The sequence below is a fragment of the Phyllostomus hastatus genome, unplaced genomic scaffold (genome assembly GCF_019186645.2).
Source record: "Phyllostomus hastatus isolate PE091 unplaced genomic scaffold, TTU_PhHast_1.1 phas_contig_38, whole genome shotgun sequence".
In the NCBI taxonomy this organism is placed as follows: domain Eukaryota; kingdom Metazoa; phylum Chordata; class Mammalia; order Chiroptera; family Phyllostomidae; genus Phyllostomus; species Phyllostomus hastatus.
In genome coordinates, this window is record NW_025333869.1 from 23,810,930 (window position 1) to 23,829,374 (window position 18,445).

General features: G+C 37.5%; 1 protein-coding gene across 2 annotated transcripts in view; it reads left to right on the plus strand.

Moving 5' to 3' along the window:
* Positions 1–18,445, plus strand: part of ECD (ecdysoneless cell cycle regulator) — a 43,837-nt gene that overhangs the window by 3,722 nt on the left and 21,670 nt on the right. For both annotated transcript variants that reach the window (XM_045841841.1, XM_045841842.1), the window contains exons 3-9: positions 3,645–3,762; positions 6,327–6,414; positions 6,531–6,709; positions 7,504–7,696; positions 8,240–8,368; positions 10,535–10,663; positions 12,013–12,098. In XM_045841841.1, coding sequence (XP_045697797.1) covers positions 3,645–3,762; positions 6,327–6,414; positions 6,531–6,709; positions 7,504–7,696; positions 8,240–8,368; positions 10,535–10,663; positions 12,013–12,098 — 922 coding nt within the window. The remainder of the gene's footprint in view (positions 1–3,644; positions 3,763–6,326; positions 6,415–6,530; positions 6,710–7,503; positions 7,697–8,239; positions 8,369–10,534; positions 10,664–12,012; positions 12,099–18,445) is intronic.

Genomic DNA, 18,445 nt, shown 5'->3' on the forward strand with positions numbered 1-18,445 from the left:
TAATATATAAGGTAGATAGAAATAGATACCCTAGACTTCCAGCCAAGATGGAGTCATAGGTAGACATGCTATGCCTCCTCGCACAACCAAAAGAAGGACAACAACAATTTAGAAACAACCAGAACTGACAGAAAATTGAACTGTATGGAAATCGGACAACCAAGGAGTTAAAAGAGATATATTCATCCAGACCGATAGGAAGAGTGGAGTTGGGCAGCCAGGCGGAGAGGGGTCACAGCACAAAAAGCAGTGGCACTGGGTGCGTAAGGCATCCCAAGCATGCAAGACAGCAGTGGGTGGACCCTGATCATGCAGGCAGTGGCTGGCAGACCCTGGGCACTGGGTGGTGACAGGCAGACCCAGTGAGGCGGCAATTGTGAAGCAAGACACTGCATGCAAGGCGGCTGGCTGACCAGGCAGTCCCACATTCATGCACAGATAAACCAGGCAAAATTGGGGAGTGAGACAGACCGCTCAACCCAGGGTCCCAGCACTGGGAAACAGCCTCGGGACACTGATTGAAAACACCTGTGGGGGTTGAAGTGCTGGGAGATACTCCCAGCCTCACAGGAGAGTTCGTTGGAGAGACCCACGGGGTTCTAGAATGTGCACAAGCCCACCCACATGGGAATTACCACCAGAAAAGTCCAGTTTGCTTGGGGAAAGGGGTCAGAGGGACTAAAATCCGATAGAGAGCAGAGCAAGTGACATTGTTTCCTCTCGGACCCCGCCCCACATACAACATCACAACCCAGCAACTGGGTTGCCCCGCCCTGGTAAACACCTAAGGCTCCGCCCCTCAGTCCACAACAGGCATGTCAAGACAAAAAAAAAAAATGCCCCGAACGAAAGAACAATTCAAAGCCCCACAGCAAATACAACTAAGCGACGAAGAGATAGCCAAACTATCACATGCACAATTCAAAGCACTGGTGATCAGGATGCTTACAGAATTGGTTGAATTTGGTTGCAAATGAGATGAAAAAAATGAAGGCTATGCTAAGTGAAATGAAGAAAAATGCACAGGAAACCAATAATGATGGGAAGGAAACTGGAACTCAAATCAATGGAGTGGACCAAAAGGAAGAAAGAATGAAGTCAGAAAAGAATGAAGAAACAAGAATTAAAAAAAATGAGGAGAGGCTTAGGAACCTCCAGGACATCTTTAAACATTCCACCATCCAAATTATAGGGGTACCAGAAGGAGAAGAGGAAGAGCAGCAAGTGGAAAAGTTACTTGAACAAATAATAAAGGAGAACTTCCCCAACTGGCAAAGGAAATAGACTTCCAGGAAGTACAGGAAGCTCAGAGAGTCCCAAAGAAGTTGGACCCAAGGAGGAACACACCAACGCACATCATAATTAAGTTACCCAAGATAAAAGAGGAGAGAATCCTAGAAGCAGCAAGGGATAAGGAGACAGTAATCTGCAAAGAAGTTCCCATCAGACTGTCAGCTGATTTCTCAAAAGAGACCTTGCAGGCAAGAAGGGGCTGGAAAGAAGCATTTGAAGTCATGAAAGGTAAGGACCTACATCCAAGATTGCTTTATCAAGCAAAGCTTTCATTTAGAATGGAAGGGCAGATAAAGTGCTTCTCAGATAAGGTCAAGTTAAAGGAGTTCATCATCACCAAGCCCTTATTGTATGAAATGTTAAAGGGACTTATCTAAGAAAAAGAAGATAAAAAACAGTATAGTAAAATGACAGCAAAATCATAATTATTAACAACCATACCTAAAATAAAAAGAAAAAGAAACTAAGCAAACAACTAGAACAGGAACAGAACCACAGAAATGGAGATCACATGGAGGGTTAGCAACAGGGAAGTGGGAGGAGGAGAGAGGGGGAAAATGTACAGAGAGCAAGTAGCATAGATGGTAGGTAGAAAATAGACAGGGGGAGGGCAAGAGTAGTATGGGAAATGTAGAAGCTAAAGAACTTATGACACATGGACATGAACTAAAGGGGGGGAATGTGGGTGGGAGGGGGTGTGCAGGGCAGAGGGGAATGAAGGGGGAGAAATGGGACAACTATAATAGCATAATCAATAAAATACATTTTTTAAAAAAGAAAAGAAATAGATACCCTAATTGGAGCTTCTCCAGTTTAACAAACTTGAGAGATCTGGGGTGAGGAGAAGAAGAGTTGGTTGGGCTCTTCTTCCCATCTTTCCTTTTTTGCTGTGACAGCTCTTGAGACACTCCACCATGCACTTGTTTGACCTCACTCTGTTAATGTGGTGTATCACATTGATTGACTTTCATTATGTTGAACCATCCTTGCATTTCAAGAATATATCCCACATGGTCCTGGTGTACAGTCCTTTTAGTGTGTTAATTATTTCAGTTTGCTAGTATTTTGTTGAGGATTTCTGCATCAGTATTCATCAGGGATATTCGTCCTAGTTTTCTTGTATTGTCTGTCTGGCTTTAGTTTTAGGGTAATGCTGGCCTCATAAAATCAGGGCATGTTCACTCCTCTTCAATTTTTTGTAAGAGTTTGAAGATTATTGATGTTAGTTCTTCTTTAAGTGGTTGGTAGAATTCTCCAGTGAAGTCATCTGGTCCTAGACTTTTTTTTCTGTTGGGAGGTTTTGATTACTTATTCAGTATCCTTACAAGTTATAGATCTGTTTAGATTTTGTTTCTCTTCCACCCAATCTAATTAAATTGGGTCTACTTAAATTGTGTGTTTCTAGGAATTTACCCATTTTTTCTAGGTTATCCAATTTGTTGCTATATAATCATTCATAGCATTCTCTTATAGTTCTTTTTATGTCTGTAGAATAGGTGGTAATATCCCTCCTTTCATTTCTGATTTTAGTTGTTTTAGTCTAATCTCTTTTATTCTAATTAATCTAACATTTTGTCAATTTTGTTGATCTTTTCAACAAATCCACTCAGTTTATATTGATTTTTTTCTGTTATTTTTCTGTTCTCTATTTCATTTTTCTCTGCTCTAATCTTATTTCCTTCCTTCTGCTAGCTTTGGATTTAGTTTGTTCTTTTTCTTAAGGTGTAAAGTTACATTATTAATTTGAGATCTTTTATAACTGTAAACTTCCATTTTAGCACTGCTTTCACTGCATCTCTGAAGTTTTGGTATGTTGTGTTTTTGTTTTTATTTGTCTCAAGATATTTTCTAATTTCCCTTGTGATTTTTTTCTTTTGGTTGTTGAAGCATCGGTTGTTTAATTTCTACATATAATTGGATAATATCCTTGTTTGAAAACTGCTCTGGCCAAATCTATATCACACCTATATCTGCGGAGCACTCTGTTGGCTGTCGTGTCTCTGCACCCTTGCACCTGCTCCTCTGTCTTTCCGGAATGCCTGCTCCTGGTTGTGCCTTCAAATGAGTATAGCTAAGACATCACTTCCTTTATGTTCACGTAGTCCCCAGGGCATACCTCCATTCATCGTCCTGTTTTGAGATGGCTCGGTGGTCTATCTCCTGCTGTCCCGACCCTCAGCCCTTCAAGACTGTGTTTCTTGTCTCTTGTTCAGGATTGCAATCCCAGTTCCTAGTAGAGTACCTAGTAGAGTAGCACAGTCCATAAATGTTTGTTTAGTGGAATGACTCTGCATTTTTATTTGTGCTGGCAAATTAATTTGATTATATGATTGTTTTTCTCTTGTTTTTAGGAGGCGTTCCTGCTCATCTGTTTGGTGCGACAAAGTTTGGGGATAACATTGAGGATGAATGGTTTATTGTTTATATAGTGAAGCAAATTACAAAGGAGTTTCCAGAATTGGTAGCAAGGTACTATATTTATTTTAATAATTCTAAAGGTATTTTATTCTTGAAAATGATGACATTTTTATCCATTCAATAATTTGTTTCTGTAGCCTGGTATAAATTGTACAGATCTGAGACATAGATTTTAAAAGTGACTTCTGTGTTTTCTTTCTTTTCTCTTGTGACTTCCTTTTCTTGAGGAATAATGAAAGTATCAATGGAGTGTTCACCTTCCAAAAAATTTCCAACAAAACCCTTTCATTAAACCATTCAGCCCTGGCTGGCATAGCTCAGTGGATTGAGCGCAGGCTGCAAACCAAAGCATTGCAGGTTCGATTCCCACTCAGGGCACATTCCTGGGTTGCAGGCCAGGTCCCCAGTGGGGGCCACATGAGAAGCAACCACACATTGAAAAAAAAAACCATTCACCTGGCTGGCTTAGCTCAGTGGATTGAGCGCGGGCTGCAAACCAAAGTGTCGCAGGTTTGACTCCCAGCCAGGGCACATGCCTAGGTTGCAGGCCATGAGCCCCAGCAACCACACACTGATGTTTCTCTATCTCTCTCTCTTTCTCCCTCCCTTCCCTCTCTAAAAATAAATTAAAAAAAAAACCATTCAAAACCAATTTTTAATGGTTTTCTCATTATGAAAGAAAAAATATCCATGATCAACAAAATTCTCGGAAGTAATCATCAAATTCTTGTGGGTCTTTAAAAAAACTTCCATATACACACACCACATATTTCACAGTTATATTTACTATGTATGTTATATACCATAACTAAAATTTTTGAGAAATTATGTGCAGAATAAATTTGAAGAAATGTTAGTGAACGATTGTATGGATAGCAAAGTAAAATCTAACTCAGTTTTTTAAATGGGAGCTGATAGCTCTCTGTAATGACCAAATTTTGCCAGCAGATGGCGTGTCACCCATTTACCAGTTGTCTTAGTTTCCTAATCAGCCCCCAAATTCTGATCTTTTTGTACCCACCCAACCTCGTTCCCAGCAAAACAGAAAAACAACAGCAACTTTGAAAACTTAATATTATATTGAAATTTAAAGCATACGTAAAATTAGAGAATGAATTCACGCATACCTATCACGCAGCTTCAAAAATTAACAACTTACGGTTATTCTTATTTATTTATACCCTTCCCCTACCTCCCCATCACATAAGATTATTTTAAAGCAAATCTTCAATACTATGCCATTTGATTTTTTGATACTTTGGGAGGTAATTCTAGATGGTAAGAACTCTTAAAACACTACAGTTATAACACCTAAAATAATTAGCAATGATTTCTTAATACATGATAGAATTTTAAATGAACAAATACAAAAGTATGAGTTTTCTGTCTTTACAACTATAATAAAGAGGGGGCAAACAATACTGTTTATGTGCAGATTCTGATATTTATATATTGATGGTTCATACCTGCATACCAGGCCTATAAAAGCTCTTTAAATAGTAGCCATCTACTATCTTGTAAGTTTTTTTGAGATAGGAAAAGAAAGTCTTTCTCTATGTCTCTGCATTAATCTTCCTAAGGTACAGCTGTAACCATTTTACTAATCTATTCTAAAACCTTTCAGTCTTTTTGTCTATAAAACTAAGCTGATTTTCATTGATTCTGTCAACAGTTAAAGCGCTTCCTAAAATGACATAACTGTGCTTCTCTAGTCTTGTTCTTTACTAGTTGTCATTTTCCAAATATTCACCTTCAGTTGCCACTTCCGTGTTATTTTAAATTGAATTTATTGGGGCAACATTGGTTAATAAAATGATACAGGTCTCGAGTGCACAGTTCCATAACACATCATCTGTATATTGTTTGTGTGTTCACCACCCTACGTCAGGCCTCCTTCCATCACCATTGCCACCACCATGGTTTTGCTCATGGTATTCCTTCTGCCAAGAGCATCTCTCCTTTTCTCCTTCCATTTCCACCCATTAAAAGACCTATAGCCATATATATAATATGCTACCTTTTGTGTGTCAAGAGAAGAAAATAAGAATTTATATTCCTGTTAGCCAGATTATGCATAAGCAAACTCTAGAAAGATAAATAAGAAATAACAGTGATGGAAGGGTATGAGTTGGGCAGATAGGGACACAAGTAAGAAGGTTTTTCATTGTGTAACTTCTTATGTTTTAAAGTTTTAGCCATGTGACTCTTTTATGTGTTCACAAATTTAAATTTTCAAAATAGTGCAAATAAGGCAAAGCAAAATTATCTTTCAAGGCCCAAGTTACACCTCCTCTATAAAAACTTATCTTGAGTATGTGTGATTTTTTTCTTTTAAAACCCTGTAGTACTTTGTATTTTTTAAAGATTTTTGTCTACTGTTATTTATTTGTATATTTATTTTTTCTCCAACTCCCACATACAGTCTTATAGTTTCCTTCAGTGCCTAATGGTATCTTAAACATATACTTTATTATAGCAGTCTATACATGGTATATACTTAGTTAATAAGATGAATGAAAAAGTATATTAGAATGAGAAAAGTGTAAGAAAAATCTGTTTGATTATTAGCAAATAAGTGCTTTATGAATGCAAAATTGGAACTTTTTTTCCATTAGGATCGAAGACAATGATGGTGAGTTCTTGTTAATAGAAGCTGCTGACTTTCTCCCTAAATGGTTGGATCCTGATAATAGTGCTAATAGAGTAAGTATTTACAAATTTGGAAGATTTAGGGAGATAAAATCATGTTGCAACATTTTTAATGTGGACTTAGAGTTTATCAGTGCCTAGTATGAAAATTAAAATGTATCATTTTGCAGGTGTTTTTCTACCATGGGGAGCTGTGCATTATTCCTGCACCCAGGAAACCTGGAGCAGCATCCTGGTCATCCACTACACCCCCAACAATCCCACAAGCATTGAACATAATCTCAACACACTCAGAAGAAATTCTGGCATCAGAATCTGTACGAGCTGCTGTGAATAGGCGCATCAGAGGGTAAAACAATAACGCTTTCATTGCTTGTCACGGAGCCTTATACTTTAGTGCAGTTTAAGTCTTTCATTGAGTGTAGACTTTCTTTCACCTAGATTAATGCTAATTTTTATCCTGTCATTATCCTTCATGAAATTGAGTAACAAATTATACATATATTTTAAAATCAGGAAACATGTATCTTTTACTTTCCATTTAAAAGTATTATAATCCAGTCCCAACATTTTAATATTATTTACCTTAAATATTATGGCTAAGTATTATTTATATCCATAAATAAAAATTTTCAGACCTTTAGACATGAAAACTTAAGGGAACACAATGTGCTTGGGTTTTTCAGTAGTTCTGGGCTTTATGTGGGATTCTTATCTATGTAGAACGCTTTAGCTTCTATTCAGCAGAAAAGGCCCAAGTCTCATATTAGTTCAGCCATTCAAATTTGAGTACCTATTAAATATTTATTACCACTCAGGTCTTAATAATATTAAAAACTTTTTTAGTTTTGTTTCAGTATACTTTGAGCCACTTTTTTAGAAGAATAAACTTTTATTTTATCCTTGTTTCCAACTATGATGGAATTTTTGTTTTGTTTTTATTGAACCAACTTAACCCCTGTTTGAAATTTGCCATTTCCTCCCACTTCTTCTCTTTCCCCTTCCTCTTTTCTGTAGTTTTTAGTGTACACAGTATTTTTATCTTTACCTCTTTTGTCACTCTTCACATCTCACTGTTGATGAACCAAGACAAAATATGTATTTACACATCATAAAATAAAAGTAATATGTTACTTGTCACAGATACCCAGAGAAAATTCAAGCCTCCCTTCATCGAGCTCACTGCTTCCTTCCAGCTGGCATCGCAGCAGTGCTAAAGCAGAGGCCGAGGCTGGTAGCTGCAGGCGTCCAGACATTTTACCTGCGGGACCCCATTGACCTGCGAGCCTGTCGTGTATTCAAGACATTCTTGCCTGAAACACGAATAATGACATCGGTAAGATATCACTCTTGGTCATTTAGTTTGTCTCGTTGGAGAGGTGAGTGTTATTTTAATTGTTCACGGAAAAAATTGGAAATGCTCTGTTTCCTCATTGCAAGTTAATACCCATTTCTTTTACATCCAGTGAGAAAGATTTCAAGAGACCTGACTCCCTATTTTGTATCTCAATGTTTCCTAGCTATTTCTGACCATATTTTCCTATTTGAATAATAATTTTCTTAACATAAAACATATAATTTCTTTTCGTGAGTTAAGAATTATTTGTTTATCTTTTACCCATCAAAAAATTGCCATATAATGTAACTAATGATAATAATTCCATTAGTGATAACTAAAAAGCAGACAGTAAAGGTAAATTTTATGATATGTGAATTATATCTCAAGCTGTTACTAAAAAATATTGGCAGTGACTAGGTTGAGTCTTTGCATTTCATGTGAAAATGAAACTCAAATGAAGTTATTATTATTAACTATGAAATAATATTCAAATTTTTAATTTCAAGAAAAGATTCATATCTTTTGTGCTTCATTGTCCAGGTCACCTTTACTAAATGTCTATATGCACAGCTGACGCAGCAAAGGTTTGTGCCAGACCGGCGGAGCGGGTACCAGCTGCCTCCTCCATCTCATCCCCAGTATCGAGCTCATGAGTTAGGCATGAAATTGGTAAAGTTGAACCAGAACATTTTGTTTTCTTCCTATATATATATGTGCTCTTAAGAGAATAATGGCACAGCATATACAGTCTAGAAATATACCCAGTTTATATGAAAATGTAGTAAAATGTGACATTTCAAATAAGGAAAAATGGATTATTCCGTAAATGATAATAGAACAGCTGTGAAGCCATCTGAATATTAAAATTGATTACCCCATACCTATACCAAAGTAAACTACAGTTGGACCAAATATTTAAATGAGAAAATTGAAACCATAAAATTTGAAGAAAACACAGGAGAACTTTTTATAATCTGAGAAGGAAAGGCCTTCTAACCATGACTTGAAACCAGAAGCTAGACAAGAAGAGACTGACAAATTTGATTATGTGTAGAAAGGAAAAACCCCATAAGTAAAATCAAAAGAAAGTAAACATGGAGAAAGTATTGCATTTTTAATTTAAATGACAAAACTGAATTCTCTAATATATAGAGTTCCTACAAGTTAATATGATTGGAATTACTAATCAATTAATTAAAAATGTTCAGAAACATAAAAAGATAGTCCGGAGAAAAGGAAATACCACTGATTTTTAATCTAAACATATGAAATATGTTGACCCTTGCTCATATAATAAAATAGATGTAATTTAAAGCTATAAAATAGTATTTTCACCATTTGATTGGCAAGTATCAAAACGTTTGATAACATATATTGAATTGGTAAAAATTTATAAGGAGATAATATTATCAAAGATCACTGATGGCACTATAAATTGATTTAGTGTCTTAGAACAATTTGTCAGTATCCATCAACGTTTGGAATGCACAAAACTGCCCTGGCTGGTGTGGCTCGGTTGGATGATTGGAGCATCTTCCTGTACACTGGAATGTTGTGGGTTCGATTCCCGATCAAGGCACATGAGTAAGTTGCAGGTTCAATCCGTGGTTGGAGAACATACACAAGGCAACCAATTGCTGCTTCTCTCTTTCTCTCTCTCTCTCTCTCTCTGTCTCAAAACAGCAATGAAAAAATGTCCTTGGGTGAAGATTGATTAAATAAATAAATAAATAAATAAATAAATAAATAAATAAATAAAATGCACAGACCCTTTTGCTCAGCATTTTCACGTCTAGACATTTACCCTCCGTGTATTTCAAGTGTGCACAAAGGCATACCAGGCTACTCATGACAGCACTGTTTATAGTAGCAACAGATTGAAAATTGCCCAAATGTCTATTAGTAGGAAAATAGATAAATTATTATCTATCTGTGAAGTGAGATGGATGAATTTATGTGTGTGCATTTAAAATTATCTCCAAGGCATGTGACTAAATGAAAAAGCAAGGTTCAGAATAGGGTGTGTGTTGCCATTTAGTGACAAAAGGGGTGGAGTAGGAGGATATACATACTCAGACACACACTATCTGCTTGATGCGTAGATTACTTCTGAAGTGATACGCAAGAAATTGGTAACAGTAGCTTCCTCTAGAGTGATTAGGGAAGCTCTGTGTTTGAATTATCTTGCCACATGCATTTACTGTATTTTTTAATGAAAGGACTCTTAAGATGAAGTTTTCTCACTTTATGTCTGAGACCACCATGCTCAATTCATTCATAATTTCTGTCAGACAAGAAGCCTACAAGTCTTTTTTTTTTAATCCTCAACTGAGGATATGTTCATTGATTTTTTTAGAGTGAGAGGAAGGGAGAGAGAAAAAAACATCGAGGTGGGAGAGAAACCTCGATCAGTTGCCTCCCATGTATGCCCCAACCAGGGATCGAACCTGCAAGCTGGGTACGTGCCCCGACCAGGAACGGAGCCCACAACCTCTTTGGTGTGCAGGACAGTGTCCCAACCAACTGAGCTGCCCGACCAGGGCATGCAAACCTCTGTTAAGCAAATAAGAAATAAATTTAAATTCTAGTTCAATAATCAAGAAAAGAAATCTTGTTGAAGGTAACAAGAATTCTTATTTTGTATTAGTTGCTTTCCCTTTGTAATTTTTAGTAATCTATGGAGATTGGGAAACTTGGAATAAAGTCAGATTTTTCATAAAATTCCAATAATGTTACAAATGTCCACAAGTCCATGTGTCCAGTTACCTGATTCTTGAGTGTGGCTAAATGGAAAGGAAGGAACCTGATAATAAAACTATTATCTGTCCCATCTAGGCACATGGATTTGAGATTCTATGCTCCAGATGTAGCCCACATTCTTCTGACTCCAAGAAGTCCCATGTGACTGCCTCACCGCTGTGGGCGGGCTTCCTTGACAGTCTGAAAAAGAATGATTACTTTAAGGTAGGATTTGCAACGCATTTTTAAAATTGTACTACCTAGGGAAAATCAAGCCAGTGATTTACAGTCTAGTGATTTACAGTCCAGTGATTTACTGCCCTGTGGTTACAGTAGAGACAACAGTATGGTGATTGCCAGAGGGAAGAGGGGATGGGAGGAGGTAGAGGAAGGTAAAGGGGGGATAAATGGTGGTGGACGAAGACTTGACTTGGGGTGATAAACACACAATACAATATACAGATGATGTATTGTAGAATTGCATAATTGAAACCTGTATAATTCTGTTAACCAATGTTGCCAATAAATTCAGTTGATAAAAATAGTCCTGTGATCCATTTTTAATGTGGGACATAATTATAGGAGCTAGAATGTAAAGGAACCATTCTAGTTCAGTGGTAATGAGGGGGTGTCTATGAACTTTATCCAGTATTAGAACAATTAATAACACTATGTAAAGTGATAAAAATTATTATTTCTATCAGGTGAACAATTGTCACAAATCTGTAAAGCAAGACACCAAATAGCAAAATTAGCAAAGACAGGGATTTAAAAAATTACAAAAGACAACTAGTAAATTTTTCTTAATTATATTCACTCTCACAGTAGTGAAGATATGCATATGAACACAATAATAAAGACTTTTTCATGTATGTAAAAAGGATTTGAATGGTATTCATTGTTGTTGAGGGTATAGTGAAATTAATACTCCTATACATTGCTGGTAACAGTGTAAATTGATAGAACCTTAACTGCAAAGTAACTTAGTCATGTGTTCCAAGAGCTAAAGAAAGGTTCAGACTTGGAACCTTCACTTTGGAAAATCTATTTTAAGGAAACATTCAAGAAATACAAAAGTTCATAAGAATTTGATGATTATGATGACTGCATAGCAATATGGAGAAGTGCTTATATTATAGTGTATTTTTTAATGAGTGTAAAATATCAAGTATGAATGCCACTATAAACATGTATCTGAAAAACAAATGATAGTTAAGGTGGAACTATGCTGTGTTTTGGTTCTGTTTGTACTTTGTTTTATCAATTAACGACTGGTTAACCAATTATTTCTTAATAACTAATTAAATAATAGAAAATGGTAGAAAACCTTTCAACCCGGAAAGAGGGCCTTAATGGTGAAAAAGATTAGGAGCTGCCACATCTACCCCAGTCCACTTCTTTGAAGGAATCGGAGCTCAAACAGGTATATTAATGCCAAAACAGTGACTAGGGCTCAGGCCTCAGGATTCCTGAACAACATATCAGGCACCGTCTCCCTGAAAGTCATTGGTAAGCAGGTCATTTTGATGACATCATATAAACAGTGTTCTCATAGGCCATTATAATTTTTTTAGGGACTGATAGAAGGATCTGTGCAATACCAGGAAAGACTAGAAATGGCAAAGAACTACTTCCAACTCTCAGTAAACCGACCAGAAAGGTGAGTTTATTACTATTTCATCATGGCAGCAGAGGTTAAGGAAATACTTTTAAGGATAGTCACAGAAGTTGGAGTTTACATGTTTAAACAGTTACTGGCAAAGACTATGATTACTGAAGGGGCTGGGGCTGGGGCAGAAGAGGTCCTGTGCAGACGGCCTTCCACACTGGTCACGATTGTTACCTTCACACAATGGCTCATGTTCATTGAGTACCTAAAGTGCAGGCCACTTTAAACTTGTTTATTTCTTTGTTTTGTTGTTTAGGTTCCTGTTAAAGGTGAGATCATATGGTACATTTACACAATGGAATTCTATGCAGCAGAAAGAAAAAAGGAGCTCCTACCCTTTGCAACAGCTTGGATGGAGCTGGAAAGCATTATACTAAGTGAAACAAGCCAGGCAGTGAAAGACAAATACCATATGATTTCACCTTTAACAGGAACCTAAACGACAAAACAAAGAAACAAGCAAAATATAACCAAAGACACTGAAATAGAGGACAGGCTGACAGTGACCACAGGGAAGAGAAGAGGGAATTTCAGGGGACAACGGGAAGGGTTTACAGGAACAAATTTAAAGGACACATGGACAAAAACTAGGGGGAAGGTGGTAATGGGAGGGAAGAGGAGAGGGTTGGGTGGGTGGGCTGGATTGGGAGTAAAAGGGAGAAAACTAGACTTGAACAATGATTAAAGTAAAATAAAAAAACCCCAACTACTTGTTTAATTCCCCCTTTCAGCCTTGTAAAACAAGTACAGTTGTTATTGTTCTCTATTTGCCGCTGAGAAGCTGAGACCAAGAGAGATTAAGGAATTTGCCAGAGGTCACAGAGCTAATAAGTGACAGACCTAGGATTCAAACTCAGGCAGTCTGGTGTTGAGCTGTGTGCTTAGTAATTCCTGTAGTTCTGGCTGTGTTTAGCTGTTCTAGGTGGGTCTAAAACACAGGACGAAGCAGGCATTCAGTTTCCAGATCAAAACCGTTCTAACCTGCCATACATCTCCTGGGGGAGGGAAGGAGTGAATACAGGGTTGGAAGAAAATGGCACCCCTTTAGAATTTAATGAAGTTGAGTTTTAGTTCTGGTAACGGTGGAGTAACATATTGGACTGACTCCCTTCCTATTACAATAACCTCCCTTCCTTTACAATATTTATATTGTTAAATAAGTAAATAAGTACTTATTTAACAATATAAATAAGTAAATTTAACAATATAAATCCTGGACAGAATATAAAGAATAAGTTATTTCAAGACACTGGAGGACAGCAGAAGTTGGAGGGAATAGGACCCCTGAGAGAAGAAAATCACAATTGGTGAGGTCTACATTATGTGACTTGTCTCTAAGGGCACCTCCTTGTCAGGAAAGCACAACTCAAGCAGAAAGTCCTATCGGGCTGAGGAATCACAGGTCAGAATTTGATAGTGGAAAAAATGTAATTTATGTTTGCAAAATTGAATTGAGATACTTAAAGCTATTAATCAACATGAAAGAAATAGCTTTGTGTATGCTATGGAGGCCTCAGGCTGTGTGTGTGTGTGTGTTTTGTTTTGGGCTTTTTTTTTAAAGTCAAACTGATCTGGTTTTGAACCCTGTGCATTTTGTCAACATTTCAACCACCACATATCACATGTATTTGTGTAGTAGAATGTTCTTTGAAGATTGTGTAAAGCAAAGTTGATGCTGAGAGTGCTAACCCCTGTTGTCTATGAGATGGTGATGAATGACTTTACAGCAGTCATTACTATTTCATAAGTGTCTAAGGACATCTTTGTCCCATTTCTATCAGTTTTATGGCAATAATTGACAGCAAGAAGGTGGCTTCTTAGCATATCATTTAAGAAAACTTGGGAAATAGAGCCAGGAGAGGAAGGAGGGTGGCTCTCAAAGTTAGAGAATGCTCCCCCAGGTGATTCCTCTCTGCCTCTAGGAGGCCACTCCTCTGCTGAGAACTGTCACCTTGAAGTCTTGGGTTCAAGAGACATTAAGAAATTAGACTCCTGTAGGAGAATTAGGGCTCCTCACACACAGTAAGATAGATTGGTGGTTGGGTAGTTCTTCCCTTTAGATAAAAGAGTTTGTTGTTGTTATAAAAGTAGCATGCATTCATTATAGCAAATATAAAAAGATGTACAGAAAAAAATTTATACCAAAGTCATCCACTATTATCATTTTAACCTACTGCCTTCCAGGATTTTTCCCCCATACCCAGCTGAATTTTTTTTAAGATTTTATGTATTTATTTTTAGAGGGGGAAGAGAGGGAGAGAAACATCAGTGTGTGATTGCCTCTTCCACACCCCCTATTGGGGACCTGGCCAGCAACTCAGGCATGTGTCCCGACTGGGAATTGAACTGGTAATTTTTTGCTTTGCAGTCCAACACTCAATCCAAATGACTATAAGACACCTTGATATTCATTTATTCAGTCCACTGAGCTATACCAGCCAGGGCCCCAGTTGATTTTTAAAAAAAATTTATACTGTTAGAAATTGTGTGTCCTGTGCATATTTTTTACTCATTATTAACTTATATTTTCCCATGACATTAAAAAGTCTTTATAAACATAACTTTAAATAGTTGTACATTTCAGCAAATGAATGTACCATAATTTACTCAATATTTTTGCTACTGGCAAAAATTGCAAATTGCTTAAGTGTTTAAAATTTTAATTATGTTCCAGAAGAGACATTTATTTCCTAAACCAGGATAATTTGTAAACAGTTTAAAACCAAACTGATATCTTCCTCCAGACCTATTATTGAATTTCCAGTTTTTTAAATAGCTGAATTAATACCATACACTACTTCCCACTGTCTTTTTTTTTTTTTTAATTCTCACCCTGGAATATGTTACTGATTTTAGAGCAAGAGGAAGAGAGAGAGAAACATTGATTGGTTGCTTCCCATACACACCACGATGGGATATTGAAGCTGCAACCAGTTATTAGCCCTGACCTAGGATCAAACCCGCAACCTTTTGCTGTATGGGACAACACTCCAACCAGCTGAGCCATCCAGCCGGGGCCCCACTGTCTTTTCATAGTACCACGAGCCTCCCTACCACCCAGGCCTGGCCATCCTTCCATTTGAGTCCAGAGGTCCTGTCAATTATCTTGTCCTCCATTCCCCTTTCTTACTGCTGCCTAGCTACTTATTTCTTGAACTGTGGCAATATCTACTTGTTTCTCAACCTCTAGTGACTCTTCCAATTCAACTTTTAGAGCCAAGAGAATATGTTTGAAATAAATCTTGAATCATGTCACTCCCCTCTCCAAAAAGTGTGAGATTGTGATAGTGAAGAATTAGATGCAATCTGAGTGTCCGTCAATAACAGGTATATGAATGGCAATGCATTTATATGATGAACTAACCTCCAATCAGTTATTTAGGATTTAGCTAAATAGACATAAATCTAATTCAAGATTTCACCATCTTGGCACTATTTACATTTTGGGCCAGATAATTCTTTGTTGTGGGTGACTCTCCTGTACATTGTACAATGTTTAGCAGCATCCCTGGCCTCTGACCAGTAAATACCAGTCAGACTCCCTCCGTCTCCAGTTGTGACAACTGAAAGTGTCTCCACACATTGTCAAATGTCCCCTGAGGGACAAAATTGTCCCCAGTTGAAAAACACATTTATATTCACTTACTCAACAGATACATTTGAGTATCTCCTGTACCATACCCTATTCCAGACACTGGGGATCCAAGTGAACTCAGAGTCTCCCTATCTGTATAGAGCTTATATATTAGTGTAGGAGAAAGACAACCAACCACTGTATGATATTAGATGGTGATAAGTGCTTTGAAGAAAAACCTGTGTATGGGAAGAGAGATGGAGGCTGCTATTTTAGCTAAGTTGGTCAAGGAGGCCTTTCTGATGAGAACAGACCTGAATGAAGTGAGGGAGTGAGGCAAATAGAAATTTGTGGGGATAATAACGTTCCAGGTAAAGAGAACAAACAGCAAATACAACATAGAAACACACACACACAGTGGCCCAGGATCACACTTGTTAGAGCAGCAGGAGAACAGACTGGAACTGAGAGTGGTGGTCATCGGGAAGAACATTAGCCTTATCTATGATGTTTTTTTAAGTACATGTACATGTTACTAGTTTAATATTTTATGTTAAATGTGTAAATGTAATCATACATTTAGACTAAAAGTAAATTTAACAATATTATAATTCTGGGTGGTAGAAATATGGACATTTGTTATATTATCCCTTGAATTAGTCTGTATTGTTTCATCTCTTAAAACTAAAATTAAAAATAACAAAAAAGTCATCATTGATCACCCACAGATTTTTTAGGCACTTTAGGCTCACTGCGCTCTCATCCGGGTCCATCTGTTCAGCCTCATCTCCCTGCTGACCCCAGTCCCAGTGCCGCCTGCTCTCTGAACATGTTCTGCACTCCCTGCCTCAGTACAAATGCTCGTTTTCCCTCTTGCCTAGTTTCTCTGCCCCGTTTTACTTGTCAAAATCCTCCCCATTTTTAGCCCTGGCTGGCGTAGCTCAATGGATTGAGCGTGGGCTGCGAACCAAAGTGTCGCAGGCTTGATTCCCAATCAGGGTACATGCCTGGGTTGCAGGCCATGACCCCCAGCAACCGCAGATTGATGTTTCTCTCTCTCTCTCCCTCCATTCCCTCTCTGAAAAAATAAATAAATAAAATCTTAAAAAAAACTCCTCCCCATTTTTAAGGCCTAATTCAACTGCTTCCATTCTCTCTCTCACTTTTTTTTAACCTCTGTGCCTTCATCTCAGTGAGTGTAATTACTGTCTCCTACAATGCTCTGTAGCATTTAGTATTCCTGTATGACTTATGGTTTGTAATTTATTATGATTTTTTGTATATTTTTTCTTTCCTAGTAATAGTTATATAATATGGAGTAGGGACAATATTTTTATCACCCTTGTGAGTTAGGGAGGTATGCAAATGTTTATCAAATGAATGCAAGTTCATTATATAACTTGATTTGCTCCTTTGTAAATAGTACAGACAAGGTTCCATCAATTTATATAAGTCACATCACCATCATAAAATAACTCACTCATAAAAATAATCTCTGTGCATATTTCCTTATCAGTTTGTAGTAGGAAGAGCACAAAATAATACCAGAAGACTTGATTTCAAGCCTTCGCTCTGTCCAACTAAAAGACCTTGCAAAAGTTATGGAACTTCTCTGGGCTTTGGTGGTTTCATGTTTAAAACAGCACAGTAATTGGAGGACTAAATAAGAGAATGCATTTAAAGCACTATGTTAGCATTATATAGCATACATGTTAGATTAGTTTTTGTTCATACTTCTCTCTGGGTTTTCTTTTCCTCAAATATAATATACATATAAATTGAAGGAGTTGTTGTACTAGATCAGCCACTTCATGGTCTTGCACAGGACTGGCTGCAGAGCCAGTGGGGAGGGCAGGCGGGTGGTCTCTGAGCCTCCAGCCTTCATCCCAGTCAGAGCAGGTTGTTTCTTTCCACCAGCGTCACTGAGCTGTGCTTGACAAATATAATTCTCAGATGTTTAAAGTGTACATTTGGTGACTTTAGTGACATATAAATACTTTGTGAAAGGATTCCACCATCTAGTTAATGAACACATCCATCACCTCACTTGATTGATTTCTTTTCAGTGAGAAAATTTAAGTTCTGATATCTTAGCAGGTTTCAGTTACTAATACAATGTTATCAACTTGAGTCATAATGCTTTACATTAGATCCTTAGCCTATAGTCATCTTACAGCTGAGAGAGTGCACCCTTCTTCCAGCCGCCTCCCATTTCTACCTCACCCCTCGGTCCATCCCCTTTTCTACTTCGTGTTTCTATGAGTTGGATGTTTTTGTTGTTGTTAATTTCTACATATAACTCACCCTACAGTACTTGTCTTTCTCTGGTTTATTCCACTTAGCATAATGCCCTCAAAGTCCACCCATGTTGTTGCTAATGGTAGGATTTCTGCCTCTCTCATGGCTGAATGATACTCCATGTGTATGTATAACATATCACATCTTCTTTATCCATTCATCTGTTGATAGACCCTGGGGTTGTTTCCATATCTGGGCTATTGTGAATGATGCAGCAATGAACACAGGAGTGCAGCTGTATCTCTAATATCCTATTTTCATTTCCTTTGGATAAATACCCAGAAGTGGAGTTGCTAGATCATCTGGCAGCTCAATTTTTAATTTTTGAGGAGCCTTTGTACCGTGTTCTATAGTGGTTGCACCAATTTACATTTCTTCCAACAGCGTGTGAGGCTTCTCTTTTCTCCACATCCTCACTGACACTTGTTGTTTCTTATATTTTTGATGATGGCCATTCTAATGAGGT